General features: G+C 54.0%; 1 protein-coding gene across 1 annotated transcript in view; it reads right to left on the bottom strand.

Annotated features, from left to right (window-relative positions):
* Positions 1-2119: 2119 nt before the first annotated feature.
* LOC147120854 (guanylate-binding protein 1-like) overlaps positions 2120-12892 on the bottom strand; it is a 181642-nt gene continuing 170869 nt past the window's right edge. Inside the window, 1 exon segment of the mRNA XM_085977237.1 lies at positions 2120-2479. Within this exon segment, the coding sequence (XP_085833363.1) occupies positions 2120-2479 (360 nt within the window).

The following is a 12892-nucleotide window of genomic DNA, read 5'->3' as shown; positions in this document are numbered from 1 at the left end:
ACTAGACATAGTACAGTTAAACAGAGTAATTAAAGGTACAGGCACAGGCTGTAATTACATTACTGTTAAAGGCATTATGAATAACTGCTCTGAGTCCTTTGGTGGCTCCGCCACATGCACCCCCCCAGAATTGTCTTTAACAGAAAAGGTAAGACGAGGCGGCGGTCTGACCATTATGTCCGACCGACTGCGGTAGACTGGCAGCGGAAGTGGATGACTGGTGGCCGAGCAGGTAGGCGGCTGTGGCTGAACTGATGAGGTGGGCGTATTCAAGTTGGTGGACGGCTGCGGCTGAACTGGCACGGCGGGTGCGGACGGACGTCCCCGTTTCGGTGGCTGAGCGAGGATGACTGGGGTACTCAAGTCCAAATGAGCCGGCTTCAAGCGGTCCACAGAGATGTGATCAGGCTTCCCTCCGATGTCGACCTCAAAGGACTTGTCTCCTGGTGTGATGACCCGGAAGGGACCCGTATAAGGAGGCTTGAGCAGATCCCGGTGAGCGTCATGCTGAATGAAGACATACTTGGCGCTCTTTAGCTCCACCGGCACGTGGGAGCTCTGAATGTTGTGGTTGGATGTGGGCACCGGGGCGAAACACTGGGCCGCTTCCTGGTGGCTGGCGAGCTGCTGGGCTGCGGACCATTGCTCTGTGGGAGACGGGAGGAAATCCCCAGGGACTCGAAGTGGCTGGCCGTAAACAAGCTCCGCTGAAGAAGATTGCAGGTCATCCTTGGGCACCGTGCAAAGACCCAGCAGCACCCAAGGGAGCCTGTCCACCCATCCTGCACCTTGCAGACTGGCACGTAAGGCGGCTTTGAGGGACCTGTGGAATCTCTCGCACAGGCCGTTCGCCTGTGGATGGTAGGCGGTGGTGCGATGAAGCTTGGTGCTGAGCCCTTGCGCCATGGCATTCCAAAGCTCCGAGGTGAATTGTGGCCCCCTATCGGAGGAGATGTCGGCCGGCACCCCAAACCGAGCCACCCAGCAGGAGAGGAAAGCCCTGGCGACGTCCGCTGACGTGGTGGAAGCCAAGGGAATCGCCTCTGGCCACCTGGTGGTGCGATCTACCATGGTGAGGAGGTGAGTGAACCCACGGGAAGGTGGTAGTGGTCCCACCAGGTCCACATGTACGTAGTCGAACCGACGCTCCGGGATGATGAACGGGGCCACTGGTGCTCTGACATGCCGCTGGACTTTGGCCTTCTGGCAGACCAAACAGGTGTTGGCCCAATCCCGGACATCCAGATGCAGCCCCTTCCACACAAATTTCGTTGCCATGAGACATTGTGAAACCCGCATACTGGTGTGCGACAAACCGTGAATTGCATCAAAAACCTTCCAGCGCCACGCGACTGGCACAATCGGCCGAGGAACGCCCGTGGAGATGTCGCATAGGAGCATGGTACCCGCGGCCTGGAATTTGACGTCGGCCGGTTGGAGGCTCGACGGGACGGTACGGTATGATGGAACCTCTGGGTCCGTAATCTGATCTTCCGCCATGCGAGCGTAGTCAATGCCGAGATGGACCGCATGCACTGTTGCGCGGGAGTGGCAATCCGCCACCAAATTATCTTTACCAGAGACATGGCGAATATCTGTGGTAAACGCCGAAATGGACGTCAGGTGACGTTGCTGGTGAGCTGACCACGGTTCTGTGGTCTTGGACATGGCGAATGTCAATGGCTTGTGGTCAACAAAAGTCGTGAAGGGGCGTCCTTCCAACAGAAACCTGAAATGGCGGATGGCGAGAAACAGGGCCAGCAACTCTCGGTCGGAGGTGCTCTATTGTCGTTCATGGTTTTTCAGCTGACGGCTGAAAAACGCCAGCGGCTGCCACGTCCCATCAACCCATTGCTCTTGCACCGCACCGATGGCGTAGTCGGACGCATCCGTAGTAAGGGCGATGGTGGCGCCCGGAAGCGGGTGTGCCAACATGGTTGCATCAGCCAAGGCGCTCTTGGTGTTCGCGAATGCCTGGTCCATCTCTGTCGTCCACTCGATGGGGTCTTTGCCCGATTTGCCCTTGAGGGCCTCGTACAACGGCTGCATTAACAGAGCCGCCTTGGGGATGAAACGGTGAATTTACCATCCCCAGGAACTCCTGGAGGGCCCTGATGGTCTATGAGCGCAGGAAAGAAGCGACGGCCTCCACCTTCATCGCTAGAGGGACGGCGCCAGTCAGTGTGATGCGGTGTCCTAAAATGTCGATGCTTTGGAGGCCGAATTGGCACTTGGCCGAGTTGATGATGAGCCCATGCTGGCTAAGGCGCGTGAAAAGGGTACGCAGATGACCGATGTGTTCCTCTTTGCTGGCACTGGCGACGAGGATGTCATCTAGGTAGACAAAAAGGAACGGCAGGTCTCTGAGCACAGAGTCCATTAGTCGTTGGAACACCTGTGCGGCGTTCTTTAGGCCGAACAGCATGCACAGGAACTCGAAGAGCCCGAACGGTGTAATAACGGCAGTTTTTGGAACGTCCTGCGGATGAACGGGCACCTGGTGATACCCGCGGACGAGGTCCACTTTCGAGAAGATGGAATTTCCCGCCAGGTGGGCCGAGAAGTCTTGTATATGTGGTATTGGATACCAGTCGAGGGTAGTGATGTTGTTCAGGCGTCAGTAGTCGCCGCATGGCCGCCAGCCGCCACCAGGTTTAGCGACTATGTGCAGAGGTGAAGACCAGGGACTATTTGATCGCTGAATGATCCCCAGCCGCTCCATGGTATCAAATTCCGCCTTCGCAGCTGCGAACTTGCCGGGTTCCAGCCTACGAGCCCGTGCGTAAACCGGAGAACCCGTTGTCGTAATATAATGCTCCACCCCGTGCTTCGCGACCGAGGAAGAGAAGGTGGGTCTGGTTAGCCCTGGGGACTCCCCGAGGAGTCGAGTGAATTCGTCCGGTGATGGAAACGTACAGGCGACGGGGAACAAAATGGCGGTGCTGCGGTGGCAGGGAATTGAATGGAAGTTGGCCGCGTTGAACAGCCGGCGCTGCCGGACATCCACAAGAAAACCATTCGCACACAGAAAATCCGTCCCTAGGATGGCCTGTGAGATCTTAGCCATGACGAACTCCCAATGGAAGCATTGGCCGCTGAAACAGAGTTGGACTTGCCGCTTACCAAAAGTGCGGATTGCTGCACCATTAGCTGCCTCGAGGGAAGGACCATGGCCTCCCATTTGGAGATCCAACTTCGAAGCGGGCAAGATGCTGCATTGCGAACCGGTGTCACACAAGAAACGCCGTTCGGATAGGGAGTCTGTGATGGAGGGGAGCTTCCCTGAAGACCCGATGGACATGGCGACTGCGGTGCTCCCTTTAGACCCGGTCCTCCTTTGCGCAGAACGTCGTGAGGGCCTTGTTTTTTTTTGGTGAAAAACTGCAGGGGGAAATGCAGCATCTGGCTTTCACGCCAAAACGGGCATGGTAAAATCACCAGGCCGCCGCTGGAGGAGCTGGCGTCGTGTCCATGGGGGTTGGGCGTCTCGTGGCCGCACAGCACTGCTGGGTCACGGTGAAAATTTTATCGGCTTCAGCGGCGAGGGCAGCGCAGTCTGTGATCTCCGAACTAGCGAGAGCAGCCTGCACTGGTTCTGGGAGCTGGCAGAGGAATAACTCCCTAAACAGGAAGCATTCGGGTTCTGCGCCCAAGAGCGTGAGCATGTGGCTCATAAGCTCGGACGGTTTGAAGTCCCCGAGGCCGGGCATAGCAAGGAGCCGGCGAGCGCGCTCTGATTTAGAGAGTCCAAAAACCTGCAGCAACCGTGCTTTTAAAGTTTCGTACTCACCATCAGCAGGAGGGTTACCGAGGAGGCTGACGATCCTGGAGGCTGTGGTGCTGTCGAGGGTGGAGACCACGTAATAATAACGGGTCGGATCCGCCACGATGTTCCGAATGGCAAACTGTGCTTCGGCCTGGATGAACCAGGCGGCTGGCTGTTGCTCCCAAAATTGTGGCAGTTTGAGGGTCACGGCGTTCGTTTCCATTGCGAAAATCTTCCACGAAATCCGATCGTAGAAGTCGGGGTCACCAATGTGGGAACGGAGGTTCCTACTAAATCACTGAGATCGACTCAGGCAATTAAAGCAACAAACTTTAATGAAACAAATAACAAACTGCTGGAAACATCTACAACAGGTCCACTCTCTATGATTACTCCACGAGGACTGCTGGGCTGGTCCGATCGCTGACGTCATGATGTCATGATGTCATCACGTCCTTCCCGCCATTGGAGGGTCACGTGACTGACGGCATGACGTCATCATGTTAGAACTGCGCTGTGAAGGTAACTAGACATAGTACAGTTAAACAGAGTAATTAAAGGTACAGGCACAGGCTGTAAATACATTACTGTTAAAGGCATTATGAATAACTGTTCTGAGTCCTTTGGTGGCTCTGCCACACCAGGATACTTAACTTTTAGAAGAGATAGGTAAAATGGAAAAGGAGGAGTGGTAGCCCTGATAATAAAGGATGGGATACAGAGATTAGAGAGGAAGGATCTTAGCTCCGAAAATCAAAAAGTACAATCAGTTTGGGTGGAGCTAAGAAACAGCAAGGGGCAGAAACCACTGGTGGGAGTTGTTTATAGGCCCCCAAAGAGTAGTTGTAGTGTCGGGCAGAGTATAAATCAGGAAATTAGAGGCGCATGTAACAAGGGTAATACAGTAATCATGGGGGAATTTAATCTACATATAGGCTGGGCAAACCAAATTTGCAGTAATAGTGTGGAGGACAAATTCATGGAATGTATGCCGGATAGTTTTCTAGATCAGTATGTGGAAGAACCAACTAGGGAACAGGCTATTTTAGATCTAGTATTGTGAAATGAGAAACTGTTAATTAATCACCTTATAGTAAAGGAGCTTTTAGGGAAGAGTGACCATAATATAATAGAATTTGATATTGAGTTTGAAAGTGATTTAGTTAAATCCGAAACTAGGGTCTTAAATCTAAACAAAGGAAACTACATAGGTATGAGGGGCGAGTTGGGTATGGTAGATTGGGAAACGACATTAAAAGGTATGATGGTAGACAAGCAATGGCTAGCATTTAAAGAATTAATACATAATTTACAACAAATATACATTCCTTTAAGGCACAAACCCCCCTTAGATTAAAGGAAGAGGCTTATAATGTTGCCAAAAAGAGTAGTAAGGCTGAGGATTGGGAGGATTTTAGAATTTAGCAGAGGAGGACCAAGAGATTGATAAAGAAAGAGAAAATAGAATGAGAGTAAACTAGCGAGGAGCATAAAAAGAGACTGTAAAGCGTCTATAGGTATGTAAAAAGGAAAAGATTAGTGAAAGTAAATGTGGGTCCCTTACAGGCTGAGACAGGTGAAATTATAATGGGGAATAAGGAAATGGCTGAGAAATTAAACAAATACTTTGGGCAGGATTTTCATTGAGCAGTGGAGGCGGGATTAGAGGCGTGTGGGGGGTTAAAATTGCAAAAACTGGCGTACGAGACCCCCCCCACCGGCCTGGTTCCTGACTCTGAGCAATTTTAACTCAGGCGTGTCTGATGGTCCATACTCCGTCCCGCATCCAACAGGCGGGACTGGTCATTAAGGCCCTTAACAAGCACTAAATGGCCTCTATAATCCTATTTTAAAAGGCCCTTGCGAATTTAACCCTTTTCCCACATAAAACACGCCTGGTGGGAAACACGAATGTGAAACCTGGCGGGAGCACTATTGGATTGCGGACTATCAACTGCAGGTTAACCATTAAAGAGGAGCTTAGATCAGCCATCATTTGCAGGTGGCAGGACATAGTGGTCTCAGGTTTGGGGAAAATTTTAGGAGGCTTAACCACACCTGTGGAAGGTTGGAGCCTCACACCCATCTCCAGTGTGACCTCCTGGGAAACCCCTCTCGCCACCTTCACTCAGCGCTTCCTCACCGGAGGCATGTACCAGACGCATGGGAGCCATTTATTCCTTCTGTGGTAAACCACTTTTATCGTTCACTATCGTTACACTATGGTTATCACTGTTTACATCGTTACACTATGGTTATCACTGTTTACACTGTTGTATCACTACACAAGGTCACCTCTTGGCACGCTGTTATACCTGGGCTGACCACAGCTGACTCCGCCCCATGGCTCCGCCTGCTTGCCCAGGTATAAAGGTGGTCGACTGGCTGGTATTCCTCCTTGTTGGATCCGATCACCCACGAGGGTGGGCTCTGTTATTTAGCCAATAAAAACCTATAGTTACTAACTTAACTCGTCGCTTTTCATGAACTGAATTGATAGGCATATCAATTTTATTGGCTAAATTTTGAAATGTCTTCAACGGAGCAGCCAAACGACCAGTCAGACGTACAGCCTCAGCCAAACGGCCATCTACAACAGCCCCAGCAGCCGGCCTAGCTGCGAGCCCTCTGACCGCCGTACCTGGATCTAAACCCACAGGCAGCGAACTCAGCCCTCGACTTCGAACACTGGCTGAGCTGTTTCGAATCCTACCTGGGAGAATCCGGCATGCCTCCGGGATCCAAACTAAGAGTTCTGACCGCCCAGGTGAGCCCTAAAGTATTTGCATTCATCCGGGACCTTGCTACATACGAGGACGCCCTCAACCTGCTGAAAGAGCAGTACCGGAGCCTTGTAAATTCTATGTATGCCAGACATCTCCTAAGATCCCGCTCGCAACAGCCAGGAGAGTCTGTAGATGAATTTTTACGGGTGCTACAAACACTCGGCAGGGACTGTGACTTTAAAGCTGTAACGGCTGCAGAAAATACTGAAGGGAATATCCGCGATGCCTTCGTGAAAGGCCTTCGGTCCGACTACTCACGGCAAAGACTGCTCGAATCAAAGGACCTCGACTTGAATACAACTGCAGCCCTCGCTCGCTCTCTGGAAGTGGCCCATCGGGACCTTGAGGCGTACTCCAGGTACTGTGCTGCGCGACCCTGGGACTCGGGCCCGACCCCGGCCGCAATACCCCTCGCACCGCTGCCTCTGGGACCTACCACAGCGTCAGCGTCCCGGAACCGATCGGGACCGCCACCCCCGGTACCGGCTGCGACATCGGAGCCCCGCGATCGGGCCACCGGCTGCTTCTTCTGTGGCCAGGCGAAACACCCGAGGGCGCGCTGCCCTGCAAGAAACGCAACCTGCTCCGACTGCCACAAGAAAGACCACTTCGCGAAGGCCTGCAGGGGGAAAGCCACAGACGCCAGCAGTGCCTCATGTGAGTTGTGGGGGCGGCCATCTTTCATCAAGGCCACAGATGCCAGTATCCCCTCGTGTGAGTCGTGGGTGCGGCCATCTTTGATCAAGGCCAGCGACGCCGGCAGTGCCTCATGTGAGTTGTGGGGGCGGCCATCTTCTCCGCCATTTTATTCAACGTCGTGGGCACCGCCATTTGGTTCACCACACTCGACCGCCACCTTGTCTCCAGACCCGACCACCGCCTCACCCGCAGACTACAGCAGCTCGCTCAGCCATACACTAGCCTCCGTCACACTTGACCAAGCTCGCCCGCATCACCTGTCCAAGTCCATAATGGACATCAAAGTAAACGGCCACGCCACGACCTGCCTGTTCGACAGCGGAAACACGGAGAGTTTCATCCATCCAGACACGGTGAGCCACTACTCCCTCACTGTCCGGCCAACGCGCAACCGGATCTCGATGGCGTCGAGGTCCCATTCTACAGACATCAGCGGCTACTGTGTTGTGACCCTGTCGGTTAGGGGCACGGAGTATAAAAATTTTAAACTTCTCGTCCTGCCCCAGCTCTGCGCTGCCGTCCTACTAGGGCTGGACATCCAATCCCACCTTTAAAGTGTCACTTTGGCATACGGTGGACCCCTCCCCCCACTCACAGTCGACAACCAGCAGCTTTTAAACCGCCCACCGCGTACCACCTGCGGCCTGTCCACCCTCAAGGTCCCGCCCCCCTCCCTGTTCGCCAACCTCACCCGCGACTGCAAACCCGTCGCTACCAAGAGCAGGCGGTACAGCGCCGGGGACAGAGCTTTTATTAGCTCTGAGGTGCAGCGTCTCCTGAAGGAGGGCATCATCGAGAGGAGCAACAGCCCCTGGCGTGCCCAGGTCGTAGTCATTAAGACCGGCGATAAAAACCGCCTGGTCATCGACTACAGCCAAACCATAAACCGGTACACCCAGCTGGACGCATACCCCCTTCCCCGCATATCTGATATGGTCAATCAGATTGCACAGTACCGGGTATTCTCTACCATCGACCTTAAGTCGGCCTACCACCAACTCCCTATCCGCCCTGAGGACCGCTAGTATACCGCCTTCGAGGCGAATGGCCGCCACTACCACTTCCTTAGGGTTCCCTTCGGCGTCACCAACGGGGTTTCGGTCTTCCAAAGGGAGATGGACCGGATGGTTGACCAGAACGGGCTGCATGCCACATTCCCTTATCTAGATAACGTCACCATCTGCGGCCGCGACCGGCAGGACCACGATGTTAATCTGGAGAAATTCCTCCGTACGGCCCAACGGCTGAACCTCACCTACAATAAGGAGAAATGTGTGTTTAACACCTCGCGTCTTGCCATCCTCGGCTGTGTAGTAGAGAACGGAGTCATCGGCCCCGACCCCGAAAGAATGCGCCCCCTCATGGAGCTTCCCCTCCCCCACTGTCCAAAGGCGCTAAAGAGAACCCTGGGGCTCTTCGCCTACTATGCCCAATGGGTGCCCAATTATGCGGACAAAGCCAGACCCCTCATGAAGTCCACCTCCTTCCCCCTGACGGCAGAAGCATGCGCAGCCTTCTCCCTCATAAAGGGAGACATTGCTAAGGCCACAATGCACGCGGTGGATGAGTCTATCCCTTTCCAAGTGGAGAGCGATGCATCCGACTTCGCCCTAGCTGCAACCCTTAACCAGGAGGGGAGACCTGTGGCCTTCTTCTCAAGGACCCTCCAGGGCCCTGAGATCCGACACTCTTCGGTCGAGAAGGAGGCCCAGGCGATCGTGGAGGCAGTGCGACGCTGGAGGCATTACCTGGCAGGCAAACGATTTACCCTCCTCACCGACCAGCGTTCGGTCGCTTTTATGTTTAATAACAAGCTGAGGGGCAAAATCAAGAACGACAAGATCTTGAGGTGGAGAATCGAGCTCTCCACCTATGATTATGATATCTTGTACCGGCCTGGTAAACTGAACGAACCCCCAGATGCTCTATCACGAAGTACATGCGCCAACGCGCAAATTGATAGACTGCAGACCCTCCACAACGACCTCTGCCACCCCGGGGTCACCAGACTTTACCACTTCATTAAGGCCCGCAATCTGCCCTACTCCGTCGAGGAGGTCAGGACCATGACCAGGAACTGCCAAACCTGTGCCGAATGCAAACCGCACTTCTTTAGGCCGGACAGAGCAAGCCTGATCAAGGCCACCCGCCCCTTCGAGCGCTTGAGCATCGATTTTAAGGGGCCCCTCCCATCCTCTGACCGTAATGTGTACTTCCTCAACATTGTTGATGAGTACTCCCGTTTCCCCTTTGCCTTCCCCTGCCCAGACATGACCAGTACCACGGTCATCAAATGCCTGAATGACCTCTTCGCCTTGTTCGGGTTCCCGAACTATATACATAGCGACCGGGGCTCATCCTTCATGAGCGAGGATCTTCGCCAGTTCCTACTAGCGAGAGGTATTGCTGCAAGCAGGACCACCAGCTACAACCCCCGAGGGAACGGCCAGGTGGAAAGAGAGAACGCGACTGTCTGGAAGGCCGTTCTCTTAGCCTTAAAGTCTAAGGGCCTCCCAACCTCTCGCTGGCAGGAAGTCCTCCCGGCAGCGCTGCATTCCATCCGCTCACTGCTTTGCACTGCCATTAACGCCACCCCCCATGAACGAATATTTGTTTTCCCCAGGAAGTCGACTACAGGAACCTCGCTACCAACATGGCTGACTTCTCTGGGGCCAATCTTGCTGCGAAAGCAAGTGAGGGCCCATAAAATGGACCCCCTGGTCGAGAGGGTGGACCTCCTGCACGCCAACCCCCAGTACGCCTATGTGGCATACCCAGACGGGCGGGAGGACACAGTCTCCTTACGAGACCTCACACCCTCGGGCATCCCTGAGACACCACCGTTACCCCCCACCACCCCCCCAAATCCAGCCCAGGTAGACGGCATGCCGGAACCCCACGAGCCTTCGCCGACCACGCAGACACCAGCATTAACATCGGATACTGCATCACCGCCGCCGCTGCTGCGCCGATCAGAAAGGCTTACGAGGCCTCCGGACAGACTGACATACCCGAACTGGTAGTGCACTTCACCCCGCCAGACTCAAATTTAAACAAGGGGTGAATGTGGTAAACCACTTTTATCGTTCACTATCGTTACACTATGGTTATCACTGTTTACACTGTTGTATCACTACACAAGGTCACCTCTTGGCACGCTGTTATACCTGGGCTGACCACAGCTGACTCCGCCCCATGGCTCCGCCTGCTTGCCCAGGTATAAAGGTGGTCGACTGGCTGGTATTCCTCCTTGTTGGATCCGATCACCCACGAGGGTGGGCTCTGTTATTTAGCCAATAAAAACCTATAGTTACTAACTTAACTCGTCGCTTTTCATGAACTGAATTGATAGGTATATCACCTTCCCACCTGGGCATTAGAGGAGCTCGAGCACCAGCCGCGGCAGCAGCAGAACCAGGAATAACAGCAGCACCAGTAACAGCAGCAGCATCAGGAGTGCCAGGCTGCTGCTCACCCACCTGAGGCTGCACAGGCCAGAAGGGGCCAGCGCCTGGAAGCCCATCGGCGCATGGAGATATTCCCCAAACAGGGTCTACAGATGCAGGGACAGCTATCTCAACATGACTGAGCAGCAGTGCCAAAGACGGCTCCGACTTTCGCGACAGGTGGTGACTGACACCTGCGCAATGATACAGCAAGACCTGCAGCCCAGAGGACCAGGTGGACAACCCTTACCAGTGGCCATCAAAGTCACCACCGCACTCAACTTTTTTGCCTCAGGCTCATTCCAGGGATCAGCAGCAGACATCAGCGGCATCTCCCAGGCGGCCGCACACAAATGCATCACGCAGGTAACCGATGCTCTCTTTGCCCTCGCGCACAATCACATCCATTTCACCAAGGATCGAGCAAGTGTCACGGCACGAGCGCCTGGATTAGCTCATCTGGCAGGCTTTCCAGGGGTGCAGGGCATCATTGACTGCACACACATGGCCCTTAAGGCACCCCATCGCAATCCAGGTATTTTTATCAACTGCAAGGGCTTCCACTCCCTTAACATTCAGCTGGTGTGTGACCACATGAAGGACATTTTGCATGTTTGTGCCATGTACCCTGGCAGTTACCATGACTCCATTATACTGTGCCAGTCTAGTGTACCTCCGCTATTCAGTCCGCCAGACCAACTTAACGGATGGCTACTTGGAGACAAGGGCTATCCCCTGAGGACGTGGCTGATGACACCATTGAGGAGACCATCCAACGAAGCTGAGGAGAGCTACAACTCCAGCCACATGTCCACCAGATCCATAATCGAGCAAACCATCGGTTTACTGAAGATGCGCTTCAGATGCCTGGATAGATCAGGTGGAGCCCTGCAGTACTCAGCAGCCAGGGTCTCCAGAATCATCGTGGTTTGCTGTGCACTTCACAACATGGCACAGCGTCGTGGCTTGCAGATTCCTGAGGACCAAGTGGCTCCTCACATATCCTCCTCAGATGAGGAGGAGGAGGAGGAGGAGGAGGGCGAAAATGAACATCCTGCAGAGGCCCATCAACCAGCGGCAGCATTACGCAAGATCATTGCTGCCCGGGATGCAAGGAATGCACTCATCCTGGCCAGATTTGCTTAGCCTAGTCAATCAAACACTTTTGACTCGCAGCTTCATACCAGAGCTTTGACAATGGCCAAGAACCAAAGGATTCCTAGCACTCCGACCACCATACTGACAGTTGCAAGTATTGCTAAGGCCACAATGTGGAAGTCCCAATAGCGAAATGACAGACGCCACAACTGCAACATTTGCCATCAGAATTTTTATGTACAATTACGACGTGATGGCATTTTTACACTAAACACAAAATTCCACCCAAGTGACTAGTCTTGTGACTACTTGTGCTTTATCTTCCCCTTGCGCATGCTCCTACGTAGTGCTTCCCCTGTGGATTCGGCAGATGTGGAGGCCCCTTGCTCACTTTCCTGCTGCTCCTGTCTCAACACCTTTGGCGGGCGTCCTCTGGGGTTGCGAGCCTGTGAGGGCTCATCAACAGTCTGCTGCTGCTGCGGCTGTGCAGGGGTTGAGACATCTATCTCACTTGGCTGTGGACTCCGGTGGGGCTCTGACCGAGGGCTCTGCAGTGGCATGGAAGTGTGAGTGCTTGGAGAGGAGCCCCCACTTCCCTGAGGTACGGTAACCAGCCTTACCACGGAGGTAGCAATCGTTTCCACGAAGGTTGCCATCCTTTCCATGGTGACGCGTTCATGCGCCAATGACTCCACAAAGGCTCTGCTCATGTTTGCTATGGACTCCTCCATTCGCTCCACACTCGCAGCGACCCTAGAGACAAAACCTGCCAGAAACTCCTGCATCTGTGCCTGGAGTTCAACCACCTCTGATCTTATGGATGGACCCAGAAGCAGAGGGTCGACATGCTGCTGAGCCGAGCTAGCAGAGTCCTGCGCCCTCCGACTTGGACTCTCCACTGCTGTCCCTGTCTCCACAATCTGCTGATGCTCACTTGTGAGCTGTGATACACCAGGTGACAACACTACTCTATGTCCCAAAGGTCCCACCGAGGTGTGAGTGTCTGCGCTGGTGCTGGGTGCGCTGAATTCTGGTGATGCTGCGCCCTCAGAGGTTGCAGCTTCCTCTGAGGAGTCTGGCTGCTCAGCCTCTTCTTC

Source organism: Somniosus microcephalus, chromosome 3 (genome assembly GCF_052327205.1).
Source record: "Somniosus microcephalus isolate GS21.2 chromosome 3, FLI_Smic_1.0, whole genome shotgun sequence".
NCBI classification, from domain to species: Eukaryota; Metazoa; Chordata; class Chondrichthyes; order Squaliformes; family Somniosidae; genus Somniosus; species Somniosus microcephalus.
The sequence above is the reverse complement of the archived record's forward strand: the minus strand, read 5'-3'. Positions and strand labels throughout refer to the sequence as shown.